This window comes from Salminus brasiliensis, chromosome 1 (assembly GCF_030463535.1).
Source record: "Salminus brasiliensis chromosome 1, fSalBra1.hap2, whole genome shotgun sequence".
NCBI lineage: Eukaryota > Metazoa > Chordata > Actinopteri > Characiformes > Bryconidae > Salminus > Salminus brasiliensis.
The window spans coordinates 38277125-38295760 of NC_132878.1; the positions used below are offsets into that span (position 1 = coordinate 38277125).

At 41.8% G+C, this 18636-nt stretch overlaps 2 protein-coding genes across 4 annotated transcripts in view; both read right to left on the reverse strand.

The window, feature by feature from the left end:
• Window positions 1–15169, reverse strand: part of scml4 (Scm polycomb group protein like 4) — a 51957-nt gene extending 36788 nt beyond the window's left edge. For 2 of the 3 annotated variants that reach the window (XM_072678837.1, XM_072678830.1), the window contains exons 1-2: window positions 5447–5502; window positions 5101–5341 (exon numbers count right to left, since the gene is read on the reverse strand). In XM_072678837.1, coding sequence (XP_072534938.1) covers window positions 5101–5341; window positions 5447–5461 — 256 coding nt within the window. In that variant the 5' untranslated portion in view covers window positions 5462–5502. Of the gene's footprint in view, window positions 1–5100; window positions 5342–5446; window positions 5503–15040 lie in introns of those variants that run through there. The other variant, XM_072678844.1, reaches the window with a different exon arrangement.
• A 3198-nt stretch (window positions 15170–18367) lies between these two features.
• Window positions 18368–18636, reverse strand: part of sec63 (SEC63 homolog, protein translocation regulator) — a 15444-nt gene continuing 15175 nt past the window's right edge. Inside the window, exon 20 of the mRNA XM_072678862.1 lies at window positions 18368–18636. This exon is cut by the window's right edge and continues 1684 nt beyond it. The gene's annotated coding sequence lies outside the window, so the exon portion shown is untranslated.

The following is an 18636-nucleotide window of genomic DNA, read 5'->3' on the forward strand; positions in this document are numbered from 1 at the left end:
GTGCGCATGTGTGTTCTTGTAAATGAGGGGAAAGGAGAAAACATTACAGGCAACCCTGAGGCGTTTCTTTTTTCTGTTCTTGAGGAAATACTACAGGCAATGATGCGGTGTGAACATTAGAGGGCAATGTCACCAACTGCTCAACATTTCGGCATGATTAAATAGTTTAGATGTAAATAAAGATCAATGAGAATTGTTCACAGTGGTGGTGACTAAAACCAGACATTTGAAAACTTAACAACAAAGCTACAACAAAGATATTTCTTACACTAGGGGTCAGTTTCCTAGACAGTGATTAAGCCTAGTCCATTTGAAAGAAGACTCCCAATTGTGAAGAAAACTGCAAAAACAGCCTGTTTTAAATTTACTGCTTTTTGTGATATCACAAAAACAATACACTTACATATATCCACCTAACCTACAACCATTTAGCTCCACCTAAATTCTAACCCTGCTGAAGTTATAAGAAGGGTTTCAGCCTGGACTGATTTTTAAATGAGGCTGAATATAGGGAAGCCAATTATGACAGAGCTCATTAACATATATCTGTCTTATAGACACAATAATAAAAACATCCTGTTTAAGTCTAGGAGAGGTTGGAAAATGGCCAACAGAAATGAATTCCAACTGGTTTTGGTAGATAAACCCATAAATACGCAATGAGCCATGTAAAACATGTATGTGTGGTGGTATATACATTGCTTGTCCAAATGTTTGCGGACACCCCTCTTAATCATGAATGCATTCAGCTACTTTAAGTTGCACCCATTGCCGACACAGATGTGTAAATGCACACACACACAGCTTGACCACTAAAGAACAGGGTGAAAGGAGGCTAACACAGTATGCAGATACTCAGGATGACTCTGTTCTCATCTCAACAACAACTGGCCTATGTGGCCATTGTAAGAAATCCTTTAAACCCCCCCCCCCCCCCCCCTTTAACCATCTGCAATTGAATGTCTACAAATCAACAGCAGCAGCAGCAACAACAAAAATCCAACCACAGCCCATACTCTCCAAGACAAGGTTTGGATGGCTCCCAATAATGACAAAGTGCTGAGAAATGTTTTGCAGATAAAGTGGTGGGATGATTGCTATTTTCAAACCCAAATAAGATTCACTGTTGCCAGCTGTTGGACTGAGGGCGTTCTTCAAGCTGCCATACACCCAAACACATACACACACACCCATACAGCTGTGGTATGTTCCTGATAGCAACTTGCAAAACAGAAAAGGATCCTTATCCCAAGTGAGAGATCATATCTGCTCCAATCTAGCTATGAACACACATCCACACAGGCGGCTTCCATTGACTGGAGTTTGGTACTAAAATACTGCCACTGACTCTCATCTTAATTGTTTGCACACGCTAATCCGTGCCAAAACAATAAAAGGGAACTGCGGGCTTTTGAAAAAGGCACAGCGCTTGCCAACGCCTACAGTCAGAGGAAGGAAGCAGGGGCAGACAGGGGTGTAGGGGGGGTTGTTGTATTCTAATAAATGCATTATCCGCCACAAACAACAACGAGAAGTTATTTACTACGCTGCACATTGCCATGGCAACAGACAGGGGAAATCTGATACCGCAATAAAACCATGTGACGAGGTGAGGCAAAAAATAACTGCAAGTGTGCGTGGGTGTGCATATGTGTGTGTGTGTGTGTTCCAAGGTGAGATGCATTCAGGGTATGTACTGAATTCAGACACCACATCTCAAATAGGAAAAGAAAAAAAGCAAGAAGGATTAAATAGCACCCATCTCCCCCTCCCTTTCACTCTCTCTGATCTGAGAGATTGCGGTAATTAAGAACGTCTCACATTAATCGTCACCTTTTCAGAGCTCAGGAACCCTCTAAATCCCAGTGTTAAATGAAGTAAAGCTTTCTCCAGACAACTTTTCTGCCGTTTTCTTCCTTCTTGCTAAAGCCTCCCTCCATACTATCTATTTATCTCTCTCTCTCTCTCTCTCTCTATATATATATATATATATATATATATATATATATGAAAAATGTCCAAGGTACAAGGTTTTTAATTAGCAACACCTGTTGATTTACATTTACATATCCTTATAACTACCCTTAGCTAGTTTGTATAGACTAGGATCCCTATCTTAGACACTACAACATGCCCAACTACTCTCGGTAGAGGTGGGCCTTCAGTCTGAGGACAGAAAGCGACTCTGCTGTTTGGACACCCAGAGGAAGTTCGTTCCACCACTTCGGTGCCAGGGCTCTTGGTACAGAGTAGGTAGGTCCTGTAAGCTGTGAGGTGGGGTCTCCGTGGATCGCATTAATGAGCCTAAGGTGTCCATGGAGCACTTTTGGTAGGTACTTATCACTGCATACTCGAAAAACCCCGCAAGGCCATGCCCGATGTTTTGCAGATGTTCTGACCCAGTTGTCAAGCCATCACAGTTTGGTTATTGTCAAAGTTGCTCAGATTCCTATACTTGCCCATTTTTCTTACTTTTAACACACCACTTTCAAGAACTGTCCGTATACTTGCTGCCTAATATATCCACCCCTTGACAGATGGCACTGTACATGAAGATTATCAGTGTTTTCCCACTTGAGATGCTGGTTCCAACAGCAATTTGATTGAATTTTCGATTCGGGAAGTTTTTGTTTCAGGAAGTTTTTATTTATCGATTCACTAGTGGCCAAAAATCTTTTTTTTCTGATGTGAGGCAATATCTGCCTGGAAAAAGGTGATTCAGTCTGTCATTTTCTCAGAGGACAACGGAGAGAAACACAGACATGATCTGTGATTCTGGCAGGAATAAAATCACAAAGGAACCCTCCATACAAGAAATAATTTAGTGTATACTTATTACTGTATATGTAATGTATAGTTTTGACCTTTCAATTGCAGAAAACTTGTGCACCAAACTGTTGTTTTCTCTATTATAGGCATATGTTATACATTCATTCTGTCCCCAAACAGAGAACGGTTCAAATAAATCATTGGAAGCCTGCAGCGGTTTAGCTCTACCCATTCACACTGAAGTTATATGGAGTAGTTAAGCTCAGATTAAAGGCCACAATCCATTAAAGGAAACCAAGCTGCAAATACAGTGTGTGTTTCAGTCCAGATTGCCTTTCAAATGAGTCACAATACAGGGCAGACAATCAGAAGCAAGGTCATTTGCATATGCCAGTCATAAAGGAACAATAAGAAAAAGCGGCCTGATAATTAAAGGATAAATAAGGATAAATTAATGGAATTAATGAAGGATAAATAAAAGTTAAGAGTGGATATGGATATGTAGGATATTGGCCCCTTAAATGACCTAGGATCAGGCTGTGTGCATTCAAACAGTTTTGTACTGATAAAAAAGAGCCTGAATTAGAAAAGCAGACGTGTTGATGGAGCTGTATTTACTGACTTTGAACCAATAAACATGTCGAGTTCAGACTATGATGAGAGTTCGATTTTTTGCCACCATTTGGGATTATGGGTATTGTGGTATCTCTTTGAAATCACAACAACCTGGAGTACTGTTTGAATGCTTCAGTGATTGTTGCCTGGTTAAAGGGTTCTTTGGTTTGGTGGAAAGTCTTTTGTAGATGGTTCTCTAGAGAACCATTGGAAATGTTTTAAAGAACCCATTTTTAATCCTTTATAAAAACCTAAACAAAAACAAAACCTCTTTTGTACATCACAGATTATTACACTGCAAAAGCACAGCCTAAGAGCTGTATTGTATTATTAGTGCATGGGTTTTTGAATAACAGGTAGGATTTTAGTATAGATGGACATTGTAATGCCCTCAGGTCAGTATCTGCTTGAAGGCATTAACTTAGGCTTGTTACAACTTAATAGCAAGAGTGTGTTGAGTATTTTCCAGAGCACTCTTATTTATTTATCATTTTTTACAACATTTATTGATACAGAGACATCAAATCTGATGACACCCGTTCTAAAAGGTTAGGTGTTGACTAGTAGTTATTAATAAAGTAGGTTCATAGACATCCTAGTGTAAAATTAAGGACTAATACACACCAGATGTTCCTAAAATATGTTAACTAGAGGTACCAAAAATATTCACATTATAACCCATTATTATGAACCCAATTCACTCTAAAGTTGCATATAAAGCCAGTAAATTAGCAATGATAAGCTTGAGACGTTATTAGCTTGATCTGCCTTAATTAGAGCATAATAATGGACACTAAAAATGTTGTACAAATGATTGTTATGTGTAGTGCACAAATGAAAGCTCTGGAAAATGCAGCCCTAGTTAAAGTAGTAATGAGCAGGCAGGTAAGTAGCAGCTACTGGCTTGATGAAGCTTAATGAGCGAGTCAGAGAAGGGCTTTATTTCATTCCCTGTGACAAAACATATCAATGTAACCCAGCTAACAAGGGATGTTCTCTTAAAATAAGAGGGATGTTTCTTTGGCCTTCTAAATAAAGTTATGCACAAAAGATTAGGAAAAAATCATTGCTATGCATGACAACTGTTTTATAGGAGGGGCACCGGCACCGGAAAGTGGGCCAAAACAAACAGACAGGCTACAAAATGCAGCATTCCATCCACTGCCTTCAAATCCCATAATACATTCATCTCCCTTATATAAGCACATTTCAATCCTAGAGCAGCTCTACACATGCAGGTATTATTTGGCCTTCTAAATAAAGTTATGCACAACACATAAGAAGATATCCTAGAAAAATGTATTAATGTGCAAAACAGATTCAAAAAACACAAAATTACAAGAAATTGTTTAGTACAACATAGGGTATTATGTATTAAACTATGCATTATGTCTTAAAAAGGCAGTTAAAGGCAAGTTAAAGATCTGAAAGTAGAGAAAACTATGAAAGGACTACTTATGGGGATACCATAATAAAAATGTATAGGAATTTTTAATGATCAATGGTCCAAAAAAAAAAAATAATTGCAATGTCATGCCACATTGCGATAATGATGCCGAATCATATATATTGTGCAGCCTCATTTTGCATGCCACCATACATATATGTATGCATATATAAATAAATATATATATATATATACACACACACAGGAAAGGCTTGTAGAGTAGTTGTTCAGGTGTGTTAAAGCAGGAAAACCACTCCGCAGCATCTTACTCTGTAAACAGGTGGGCGGCGTCCTGTCGTGCAACCTCAGCCCATTGGGCGCCGTCTCTTTGTCCAGGTCCACCAGCTGCCAGAGGCCCCTCCCCCTGTCGTCACGGCGATCGAGGCGAAGGCGGAGCCGGACACTCTGCACGCCCAGGACACTCGGTATCCAGGAGACAGCGGAATCCTCCAGATCCCTGCCACGCAGTCTCATTCCCTCGGCGGCACGCGCTCCAGCCCAGACATTACACTGAGGGAGACAGAAACACACACAAAAAATATATAAATCTAATCATCAGAAACATCAAAATCTGAACAAATACTATGAGAGATTCTGAACGCTCAAAAAGTGCACCTTCATCAGTGCCATTCTTGAAGAGAAAAGAGATGGGTGCACTAATGAATCATTGCTATGCATGGCAACCGTTTCCAAAGACAAACTGTTGTGCAGGAGGGGCACCGGCATGAGAAAGTGGGCCAAAGCAAACAGACAGGCTACAAAATGTAGCATTCCTCTTGCAACAAAGCAACACCCACCAATGACGTTGTGCATTCAAATCCCATGATACATTCACCTCCCTTATGCTATGCACATCTCAGCCTTAAAGCAGCTCTACACATACAGGTACATTCACCTTTAAAACTGAGGATAAGCCAATTAAAAGTTGGGATGAAGCTCCCAGTGCCTCAGAGCAGTCCATCTCTATCCTATCCTGAGCTGTTAATTAGGTATTTCCTACAGCTATTTGCTCCTCTTCACATCAAAACAACCGCGCAGCGGAACAATGCAGCCACCTGATTGACCAACAGATTCAAAAATTGCATGCAAATTGGAAAACTGCGCTGCACAAAGGAACCATTGTTGAGCCGAGTCTAAACTGTTTGCCCCGTGGGGCAGAGCTCATTTTTCTGCAGATTAAATAGGAAGAAGTGGACAAGGCTCTTCCTCTCCTGTCTTCTCTTCTTTCAACATCTCCCTCTTCCATGCAGTGCACAGGCTTAACGCAGTATCTCTGGCCAAAGACCAAAGCCAAATCTACCTATGTGCCGAAACAAAGCCGTTCTAGTAACACCTTACTTGTACCTTCCTACATAACACTGACATACACTTCCTAAATAATCATGCCATAAACATGACTTCAAAATGTTATACCATAAACATGACAAGTCATTCCAAGTCATCTTGGAGCATTTCTATTGGTCCGTTCATATTGTCCGGAATTTTGACACAATGTAACAAATTACGGAGATAAAAGGCTTTTGCATGACAGCGACCAGTAATTGTCATGACACAATATGTCCAATATTTGTCATGACAGTTACCAGTAATGGTGATAGGACACTGTTCCATCTCTGCTCTGGACAATCTGTCATAACAGTCTGCCATAAACATGACATTTGCCATGGCCTGTTTATGGCATGGTTAAGTCAGTGTTATGTAGCAGGGCTCGCGTAAAGATTCACTGCCATTCCATCATCTTTCTGAGGAGCGAATAAATCCATTTAACATAGAAAGGTTCCTAAAAATATGACAAGTTATGCATTGCTCATTCATTTTATTTGGAGTAATGGCTCATAAATGATGTAACATCAAAACAAGGTTAAAAATGCATTTCCGGGCTCAGAGTGGCTCAGCGGTCTAATGCGCTCCCACTATGACTTGGAGGTTGCAAGTCATGTCGCTTTCCAGGTGGGTAAATGGCGCTCATTGCCCTCATCACTATTAAAGCAAAGTTGGTCGGTGCAGGCTTCTGCAGGGCTGGGGACCCTGTGCCTTTCTCCAGGCATGGCAGCTGCCTGGTGACACCGCATCAGGAGCAGTTTGAAAGGGGGCGTGTATCGGAGGAAGTCTTCACCCTCCTAGTGTCGGCAAGATTTCTAGTGCTATTGGGAGCTATGAACAGGTGGGTTTAAAAAGAATGCATTTGCACATACCTAAAGCAAATGTAATTCCTTTTTTAAAAAGGTTGCATGGAGTCAGGGTATCACCACCGGACTCACTACAATCTGAAGTCATGAAAACCAATAAAGTGGAGAATGCGCAGATTTGACTTAATGAAATGGAGTGGGCCCATTTCCAACTCTCAGACACAAGGTTTTGATTATGCTCTTATAAGCGAAAAGCAGCTGCAGGAGGGGATACATTTAATATTAGAGAGTGGTGGACGGTGGGCAGGGTGAACGCACATGCATAACATTAGAAAAGGAGAAAGGAAAGATAGTAAAAAGACAAAGGAACTCTGTGGTGGTGTCCAAGCTTACTCCTGCTATGGAAAACTGAAGACCATATTCTATTATTCCTGTAAAGGATCACATACGGTCACTTATTATGCCCACCATTCCTCATAAAGCAACTGCTAGGCTTTCTTCACGTTTGAGAGAACCTTTCTCAATGACCCCAGCTTTCATGAAAAGACATTACATGCTGTCTTATCTCAGAGCTGTGTATAAAGGAGGGGAGAAAGCTAAAAGCCTCCTCTGTTGCCGGTAGAGACAGTCGGAGAGGAGGAAGGTCATTTCAACAATGGCCTTGTGTGTTTTCACTGTTAATGCTTGATAGGAGTTGGGGACCTTAGTGATGACTGGTCATCTGACGGCCTGTCAGAGAGCATTTGCCGTGGGTCCCTGACTTTGAAACTGGGGCGAGTGATCCAAAAGGCCGAAAAGCTTTGTAGGCCAAAAAGACCGTCGTCCAAAGGTGGAGCTTACGCCCATACATTTTTCCCCATTTAAAATAAGACTAGTCAGCTAATATGAATATTACTACACAGGTTACAGATGTTCTAGCTAGCTAACAGGCACTATGCACTATACAGCTTATCCATTGTTTGTCTTAGAGGTTAGTGTTTGAGCCAGGCAGCTCACACAGGCTAAACTAACAGGTTCAGAGACAAAGTACTGTATGTTACTTGAGCGGCACAACACAAGCTTCAAAAGTCCATGCTTAAGCGGGACTTGAGTAATGCTGCATTTAAGTGGTGTTCGAAACTGGGAAATACAGTTTGTACCATTTGTAAATTCCACTCGAACAGCCAGTGAAGTGGTATTCACAAGTGGGAAACTCTGGATTCCAGATTGTTCTGTATGTTCTTAAAATCAGTTTTGTTTTGATGCTTCAAAGCTTAGCTGACTAGTATTAATTCACTTCATTAATTCAATTATTTGAGTGTTGGTAAATGACTCAGTGTCAGTGTTTTGGGATATCCCTTGGACCTCCATGCTTAGCAGGTGGATCTTCAGACAAGCTCTTGAACAGAGTTGAGTTGTACTAGTTGACTAGTTAACCATCTAGTAAACACAATCCTCCGATGAGCACTGGAATGCAGCATTAGTGTTCAATTAACACCCTAGCTTGTGCTAACTTGTGCTTACCTAATATTACAAAGTACACAGTAATTATGCTAATACTGAACAAGCTTGATAGTCTTCCAAGTTCTACATTGGACACCACATATACCTATTGTTAGAACTGTTGATATAAAAAAATCTTAATTTTAAACATTTATTTTAAAGGGTTTTAAAATGTATTATTTAGCAACAATTGCTGCTTTGCATCAGCTGCCGGAGCCTGAGAGAGCACAATTGGCCATGCTTTCTCTGGGCGGTTATATTGCGCTCCAGTGATGCTTCAGGGGCAGTTTGAAAAGCGGAGGTGGCCGACTGCACATGTTTCAGAGGAAGCATGTGCTAGTCTTTACCCTCCTAGTGCTGGGAGCACTGCAAGTGATGGGGAGAGAGTCCCAACGAGTGGGAAGGGAAATGTGGGGTAAAAATTATTTAAAAAGAAAAAATTAGCAACCCACTCCACAATGATTTTTGTAATTTCTTATTACAAAAGTCATTTACCTGAACATCACAGCTGAGACTTTAGATCCAGCCCTAATCCCCCGACTCGATCCAACTAATTATTGTCTTCGGAAGTATTTGAGTGGCTAAGTGGGGTGTGTTAGATTTGGGTTGGAGCTGAAACCTGCAGGAAGGTAGCTCTCCCGTAGGAGGGTTTGAAACCACTGATCAACAGCGATATCAAGCCATTCTAATGGCATGAAAAATGTGACCTAAAAGTCTCAGACCTGATTGGAGCATTGCTCAGAGCGGCACTAGAAATCTTATCACTATTAAAATCTGAACATGGAAGAGAATAAGCCTCGCTGCGTATCTGTGCAGCAATATGAAGAAAAAAAAGCATCAAATCTGATCTTTTCTTCTGGTTAGGCCACAATAAATGAGGCGCTGCAGCAGATGTATAAAGTTTTCATACCATGTCTGCCCTTCTCTTTAACCCTTTTAGCGAGGGTGGCAGCTTGTCAGGGTTTTGTTATTGATGTTTATGTATTTTTAATCATATTTATTTCCACTTGCCCTTGCAAATGGTGAAGAGGGGAGCATGGGCATGTCAGCGAGGCACTGACATGCTCCAAATTTAAACGTTAAAATCCACCGTGGCCCACACTCCCACTTGCGTTCCATACACACACACACACACACACACACACACACACAAAAAAAAACACATACCCCAAGGGGGCAGGCTTATATTCCATAAAGGGAAAAAAAGACGGATGACGAATTGACAGACAGTAGTGGGACAGGCAGAACACGGCAGCAGAATATTAACAGCCAGAGGGAGCTGGTGCAGCATCGGAGACGAGCCAATATAACAGTCTAAAAAGCAAGATGCCTGGATGAAAAGGAGAACTCTGAGCCACTGTGATATATTGATCTAAATATGGTGATGCAAGTGCTTTGTTTGTGGAACGTCAAAACCAATTCTAATGACAATCAATAAACCATGCGCTCGTCTTTTGAGTAAAATACAATTCTCTGGCTATTTTCAGAGACAAAGCTAAAACAAAAAAGAAACTACACTTTGCTGAAATGCAGCTTTCATAGGACGTACATAATAACACCTACATAATAACAAGTCTTGACAACTCACTTAAACCTATATTTAACATTTTCTCTTAGTTGTTTAGTGTCAAATTTTCATCTTTTTCTCCCAGTTTGGTACTGCCAGTTAACCCGCCCCTCCATAGCTCCCTCTAGTACTAGCAGTGCTCCCGACGCTAGAAGAGTGAGGACTTATCGCATGTCTCCTCCAATACATGTGAGGCCAGCCAACCATCATCATCATGGGTCCCCAGACACCTGTGCCAGCCAACACCACTTAAGAGTGATAAGGGGGGAGAGCACCATCTAACCACACAGAGAGCAAACTGTGCTCTTTCAGACTCCGGCCGTTGATGGCAAAGCAGCATGGCTCGGGATTCAAACTCACACCCTTAAACATTTCTTTAGGGTTTTATTTATTAATGCTTAAGTAAATTTAGCCCAGTTCTCATGTAATCATAAGAGCTGACTCCTGTACTTTACTTAACCATTGCTGTACAATGACAGTCGCTGGTCATTTTTATACATACGTGGTTTTGTGTCATTTGTAGTCATTTTAAAGCACCATAATATGGGACATGTATGTATACAAGTGTTAGTGATTACTTAGTGAAGCTATTGCAGACGATTCCAGGCTTGCAGTTGCTCTCAAGCTAGACGACATGATGCAAATGATCTAATGAGCCAAAGGATAGCCAGGTTACAGCCCACCTCAATCTCGCATAGATCTCATCTAGGCCCTATGTGCAGTATTCAAACCAGATGGGGCCCAAGCTTAATCCCTCCTGGTCCCATCACTTGTGGGTCACTGGTTGGCATCCATATTTGGAGCCAACATGGAAAACATAGGACAAAACTTTCTGGTTTCCATTTGGGCTACCCATGCAGACCCCACATGGGCATGATATCTAGGTTATAGTCATAATGAAATTGCAGTTGAAAATTAGCAGCTATATGTTAATAACATGTCTGTAGGCTACAGGCTACATCCTTCCCACTTAGGATCATTAGTGTTATCTTCCACTCCAAATGTAGTTCTTCTAATGGCATTGCTCAAAGCACCTTTATTTTTGAAGAATGTAGTATAAACTATTGCAGCTGCAGATATTTTTTTTATACAGTACCTGGACAAACTATCTGCAGTGTATCTCAATGACTGTGTGTGCTTCCGCTCTCCATTAAACAGCATATAGTGTAACGTATGTACAAACAGCACACTGATAAAACTCCACTACCAACAGCTCTGGATAAACATGATGGAGCACAGCAACGCTAGCGGCAGTCTCCAGCATTTGCAGGCCACAGACCTACATTCTGTTTCCCTCCATTTGCTCAAAATAAAAACAACACCCTGTTGCTAATGTGAAGCAGACCTGTGGCCTGGGGCCTCCACAGCCCTGCTGCTAATGTTGCTAAATGTATTTTTGTCCTTGTGCCTGATGCAAATACGGGACCAACGCTTTTTAGGTGGGGAACAATGTATACTGCCCACGGAGGCACTTGTTGATTGGACACAACTGCTGTTTTTATCAAAGCCTACTTTGTCTATTCTAACAGTTACAACTGCTGTGTAAGAACTACAACCCCTCCCTAGCCCCTCCTCACCCTCCTTACTTCAACAGTGATAAAACACCAGATAACAGTATTAAGCGTAATGGGCCGGGTGCTAGCTAGTCCCCCAAGACATTTGAATTTCTCTATTGGCAGCTGCCGTATTCAAATATGCATATCTTTTCCTCGACTACCATCTAGGTGCAACAGGATTCAGGATCACAGGGTACATGTGTACACTGGGGAGACTTACCCATGCCTGTTTATTGGTTTAAGCATTGGCAGAGAAGGCTAAGTGGCTAAGTGAAGGTTTAGTCTAGACTCAAACACAAGACTGCACCACTCAAATCAAACCTTCTGTTCACTGGATGAGATTTGCAAGCTTTCACAAAAGTGATCAAGCACAGATCTTTCAAAGAACCTTAGATGTACAAAACTGACGGTAGTACCTTTGACTTTTTCCATCAATGAAAAGAGACCATCACAGGGCTCACTCCAATGACCAGATGGAGCAGTTCTTGTTTCAGTGATTTTTTTAAAGATTAGATAACTAATGGCCCAAAATTATTTAAAGATGGGACTAATAACAACCAAGCGAAGACCACGAGACCACCAAAACTGTCCCCATCTGATAAACAGCACTGAAGAAGAATGACAACTCAAGACTGTGGGTCTGAAAGGATGTGGAGCTGACCAAGAAGCTCTTTTCTCTTTTCTAAGAAAAGACAACAGATAAAAATGAAGAACATCAGTAAATCAAACTGCTGAAGCTGCTGCTGTTCTCAGAACAGTGCTCTAGCCACCTAAGGGTCCAGACCTTTACGTCACTTAATGTTTTTGGGATGACTTGGAGACTTCTTAGCAAATTATTAGCAAAAACAGCAAAACAGTGGTCTTCTGGTCAGAGACTGACCACTCACTGCTGAATGGACAGGAGATGACTAACACAAAGTATGCACAAAAAATAAGCTATAGTCTCTAACTGTACACCAACAAGGTAGGTGAGTCTAATGAAGAGGTCAGTGGATTAACTACAAATGTCCCCACTGTCCTCCTTACGCACTCCCTGCCCTACAGGTCTACAATCATGTCACTTCAGGAGCACATCCAGGCTGGGGAACAATGTGTGAATCACTTATGTGTCCAAAAATTTGTGGACAGGACACCTCAAATCAAATCCACAGTCACAAATGTGGGTTAGAGGGGTATAAAGCCCTCCACAGCATTGGGTCTGGAGCAGTGGAACTGTGCTCTCTGAGTTCATCCAGTATCTTCGTGATGAACTGAAGCGTCATTTGTGATCTAGAACTACTCGTCCGACATCAGTACCGGAACTTTCTAAAGCGCTTGTGGGTGAATTCAGATCAAATCAAACCCTAACAGCAATGTTCCAAAATCTAGTGTAACACCATCTCTGAAGGGTAGAGCAAAGATGGCACACATATTTGGCCACATGGTGCCACTCAGTTAGAGAACATGCCTGAAGGTCAACAGGAGTTCACTATTTACTACCCTTTCAGAGAGCGGGGCAGTGGTTCTTACCCATATGGTGCTTATGATAACTGTAAACATGTAATCTTGTTTCGGAAAGGCTCAAGAGCACCTCATGACTAGGCCTTGTTTTTCAATCCTTATGAACACACTCACAGCTCATCTCTAGAGGCTTGTTTGGTCCAATAATAAAGACTTTGTGTATCCCCTTATTCGCTCTGGCAGGCTGCCTCAGGGTCTCTTCACACAGCCCACTGCACAGTGTTTATGTGTGTGATTGAGACCAAGTGAACACGGAATGCGGATCTCTATCTAATGGGCTTCTACTTTGACCACACTCAACCTCGCTTTCCTCCGAAGACATCCCCGCATCTGATCATCGTCCTACAGAGCTGTTGAGCCAGCCACATTCCTCTGAGAACAATGGTTTAAGGCAATGTGTTTAGGTGCTCCAGTCGGAAAAGCATCTTGCCTTTTACCCGCCTCTCAGTGATTTCTCTTGGCCGTGTGCAAAGGCCTACAGGACACACTGGGAATTGTTGACAAGGCAAATGCAGCAGCAGCAGCAGCAGCAGAGCAGGTGGGGCCTGGACGGTCCCGGGAGAGCGCACAGCTTTCCAGAGAAAAACAACCGCACTGATTAGACTGCAAGCTGAGTGTTTTCGCCACACTTATCACACACAGCGGACAGTGGCACAAAGATATCGGAATCCTATCCTTATCGGTAGATATCACGGGAGACTGGCAGATAAGATATCTGACATATTACAAAATTTGTCTGATAGTTATCCAAATGACACTCTTTTTATTGTTCTGATTCAAGCTAGTGCACAGCACAAAACATAGGTTTTTCACAAAGCAACAGACTGTTTGCAACTTTATGGTAAAAAAAAAACAAACACTAGTAACACCCAACCGACCACCTGGGTTACCACAACAACAATTTAGCAGCACCCTAGCAACCACCTGGGATACCATAGCAACCAGCCAGCAACTGCTTAGCCACCCCATAGAAACCACCTAGGATACCATAGCAACCAGCCAGCAACTGCTTAGCCACCCCACAGAAACCACCTGGGATACCATAGCAACCACGTAGCAATTATTTGGAACAATACACCAACCACTTAGCAAAAACACCTAGTTTTACCCTAGTGAGCACGCGGCAAATGCACTTTTCTAATTAAGCCAGCTAAGCAGGTAGATGTAATCCCAATTTCGATTAGATTATTTATTGATGGGTGTGTCTCTAATTTTGAGTTTCGGAGCAGAAGCTGGTACTTTAAAGTTGAGGAATTCCACCATTTATTCACATTTTCTGCATAATTAAATGGTTGGGATGTAAACAGTCATCTTGGGTGGTTTGGAGAGAAATGCTGTTTCAGAAAAACTTACTGAATAATTATTTATTTATTCATTCATTTATTTATTTGACATGCAGATTGTTGTAAACACTAATGACTGAATGTGGTCCTCCTGCCAGTAGTTTTTACCATCTAGGATTACATATAAAAGAGAACATGTACTTGTATCTTTCACAGGTGGTTTAGGGTAGTAAATAAAATCGCTATATCCGTGTTGTAGACATTGTGCTTTTTTAAATCATCCTCCACTGTACAGAAATCAGACTGTAGGTAAGATTCCCTAAAAGAAACCATTTCACCCCCAACCACTGTCAACGACTTTGCTTCAGTCTGAATGATCCTGACCTTCCCCTTCAGACTTCATTCAAGCATCACTTCAGAAAGAGGCCCTGCATATGTTGGCTAATAATGACATAAAATACATGAATATACCCACGTTACTGCTTATATTCGCCCCAGACAGTCCCTTTCCCACACGCAGCATGTTAGCAATCGCCAAGTACCAGCTTCCGTCCTGCTCCGTTCCGTCAACTTGGCGCGCTCGAGCCTCCCTCGTCTCGTGCAAGCACGTGCGACCCGCCGTTTACACACACACACACACACACACACACACACACACAGCACGAATCTTAAACTTAACCCCCATACTTTACCTCAGTCGCTCATCGCTCCCTGGTTAGCTCCACACACACACAACACACACACTCCGGGCTCTGTTCCCCGGCTTCCCCGCTCCGCGCGCGCTGTCGCCGATTCCGGCTTCAACTCTCTCTCTCTCTCTCTCTCTCTCGCTCTACACACACACACACACACACACACACTCCTCGGTGCGTTGTATTCCTCTCTTCGTTTGGTCATTATCACTGATTTATGTCTGAATGTATTCAAATGCAGCTTTAAAGCGTCTGCAGTAACACGGAAATCAGTGGAAATACCCCGCGAGGACAGAAATACAAGCCTGCCGGGGTGTGCTTTTATTTAAATAATTATTATTATTTAATTATATAATTAATGAATTAATTAATAAATACATTTACATATTTAACTATACGTTTTCATCATCTCCATAAACGTTACAATTTTGTAAATATTCAATTTGATATAATCACAGGTATAATAGGTCCCCGGAAAGAGCTAAATACAATGTCTATTCTCTCTCGCTCTCTCTCTCTCTCTGTCTCTCTCTCACACACACACACACACACACACACACCCCTCAGGGGATGTGATTAAGCGGAGGGGCCGCTCGGGATTTCGGTGTGGTCAGGTAGGAACTCCTACATGGAAAACTCTGCTGGATCAGGTCAGAGCCGTTTAAGCGGCGTGTTTATCCCCTGTCAGTCCTGCGGTGAGCGAGCGCAGAATAGGACCACCAACCCACCAAGTCATGTGAGAGAGACAGAGAGGGACAGAGAGAGACAGAGAGGGACAGAGAGAGACAGAGAGAGAGACAGAGAGGGACAGAGAGAGACAGAGAGGGACAGAGAGGGACAGAGAGAGACAGAGAGAGACAGAGAGGGACAGAGACAGAGAGGGACAGAGAGAGACAGAGAGAGACAGAGAGGGACAGAGAGAGACAGAGAGAGAGACAGAGAGGGACAGAGAGAGACAGAGAGGGACAGAGAGGGACAGAGAGAGACAGAGAGAGACAGAGAGGGACAGAGACAGAGAGGGACAGAGAGAGACAGAGAGAGACAGAGAGGGACAGAGAGAGACAGAGAGGGACAGAGACAGAGAGGGACAGAGACAGAGAGAGAGAGACAGAGAGAGAGACAGAGAGGGACAGAGAGAGACAGAGAGAGAGAGACAGACAGAGAGACAGAGAGGGACAGAGAGAGACAGAGAGGGACGACAGACCGGGTCTGACCTACATCTGACTACCAAGGACGATTGGAGATCCGTGTCTGTTATCAGCTGGAAAACAGATTAACAGGCTCACGTGGGCTTTACTTTAAATGTATTATTATTATTATATTTGAATGTAATAAAACCGCGAAATTTAATTATTAACGTTATTTTTTAATTAAAGCGAGTGGTCTGATGTGTCCTGTCGGTGTGTTGAATATTTATTGCAACCTGTTCAGCACTGGCACCCAGGAGGATGGGTCCTAAAGGGTCCACCACAAATGTAGTTTTTTTAATACACACAAAGAATATAATTTTTTTATTGAAAATTCTACTTCAACAAAATTGTTTGTCTTCTTCAGTAAAAGAAAATGGTTTAACGGCTCTTCTCCATCATTGAAAACGTTCTGTATATAGGACCTTTATTTTGTAGCACTAAAAAGGGTTCCACAATTGCTAGAAACAATAATAATAATAATAAAAATCATCAAAAACAAAATCACCCCCCCCCCCAATTTGTGTTATCTTAGCAAATCTGTGTTGTTGACCCCCTAAAATCTTTACCTTTAACCCCTGCTATAATAACTACCGATTATTCAATAAATGCTATAAAATATAGAGTAGCTGCTATAAAACTATTAGGCAACCTAGGTAATAATGTGTAAGGGCCCCATGTAAATAGGGTTTAAAGCAGGGGTAGTGAACTCCAATCAAGCCCAGTGTCCTGCTGAAAGCACACCTTTCTCAACTGATCTAATTGCCAGGGGCAGGACTGCCCCCCAATCTGGTTTAAAGGGCCTAATCCTAAACTAATTTTTGGACTGTCAGCAGTGGAAACAGCTCTTGATCTAGGCTCTAGCATCTATGTGTTGGAAACACACTCTTGACTTGACACTCTAAGAATAAGGGTACTAGAACCTTCATACTTGATAAATAAACAGTATAAGGTACAGTCAATTATTTAAAAAACTTCAGGGTTTCATTAGGGAAACCTTTGCAGCATCTTTGTTTTGAAGTACACACACTTTCACATACTGATTTTAAAAGTTCTTTTATTTGAAATGATTTAAATACAAATAATATATTTATATATATTCCATTTACAATGAGTTTTCTTGTAAACAAAAGTGGCAGATACTGGTTTATTGGGCTATACACCTCTCTTCCTCTCTGCCTGTTACACTGGGTTATACATGGTCTGGCCTTAATCAGCCTGATGTGTGGGCATGTGTATGTGTGTGTTGGTGTGTATACAAAGGTGTATATTTACTGTATTCATCTGTTTTTGAGTCACAGCTTTTTATACACAGCATTCTAACTGATGCTACATTCTCCCATGGACCTATAATACTAAAAATACATACTTTCGACTGGGAAATCTCAATAGTTTGGTAGAGCATTGTTTGTTTGGATGGATGGGTGAGTGTGTGTGTATATATCTATGTGTTCCAAGCAGCTGGAATACTACCGTTTCCTTTCCAAAAGACAGACAGCATTATGCTTAGCAAATGCTAACCCAAAAGAACCAAACATTGTAAGATTGGCTACCAAAAGCTAGCTAATTTTCCAATAGAATTTTAAAAACACATACATACGCCACCAGGATTCAACAAGAGTCCTGTATTTTCTCGTGAAAAATTCATACCGTGGTGGGGGGGAAAAGAAAATTAATAAAAGATTAATAGAATGAACTTAGAAAAGATTACATTTGATACACATCTCTACGGTTGTCAGGATGTCTACACCCAGCTCCTCAAGCGAACAAACAGATCTGATCAGCCACTCTGGTCACTTTGGAAATCATCTGTGAAAGCATCTGTGAACACCCTGCTAACTCATGCACCCGTACAGGAATATTAAAAAAATAATAACAACCCAGTCCACAGGGAGGCTAATTATGCCCATTTATATATATATATATTAAAAAAAAAAGGCCTGATTCCAGACTGGGGGTATTCAGCCCATTAGTAATCTACACAGCACCACTACAGACATGTCACAGCCTAAACAAAGTGCTTCCTCCTTCTCCGGTTATCCCGCTGACAGAGCAGGCCATGCGATTGACTGTTTCAAAACCACAAGACAGTATGCCAACTAGGCCTATTCAATAACAGCCCCCCCCCTCACACCCTCCCCACTGCGAACATAATGTCCTCCAAACACAATGAAATATGTCAATAATCAAAACAATATTAATAGATATCAAAAAAACATGGTCTTCTCCCACAAGTAGCAGAAGGAAAAAAGGGCTTGGTGTTGGCCTGTCACTAGGCCGCACGCAGAGATTTCAGCGCATGGGAAAACGAAAGCAATGCAATTTCAGCGGTGGTTGTCTTGTGATATAAATAACCCACTAGTATGACATTAACCTGGCTTTCAAATAGCCAGTATGGATCTCTGACCG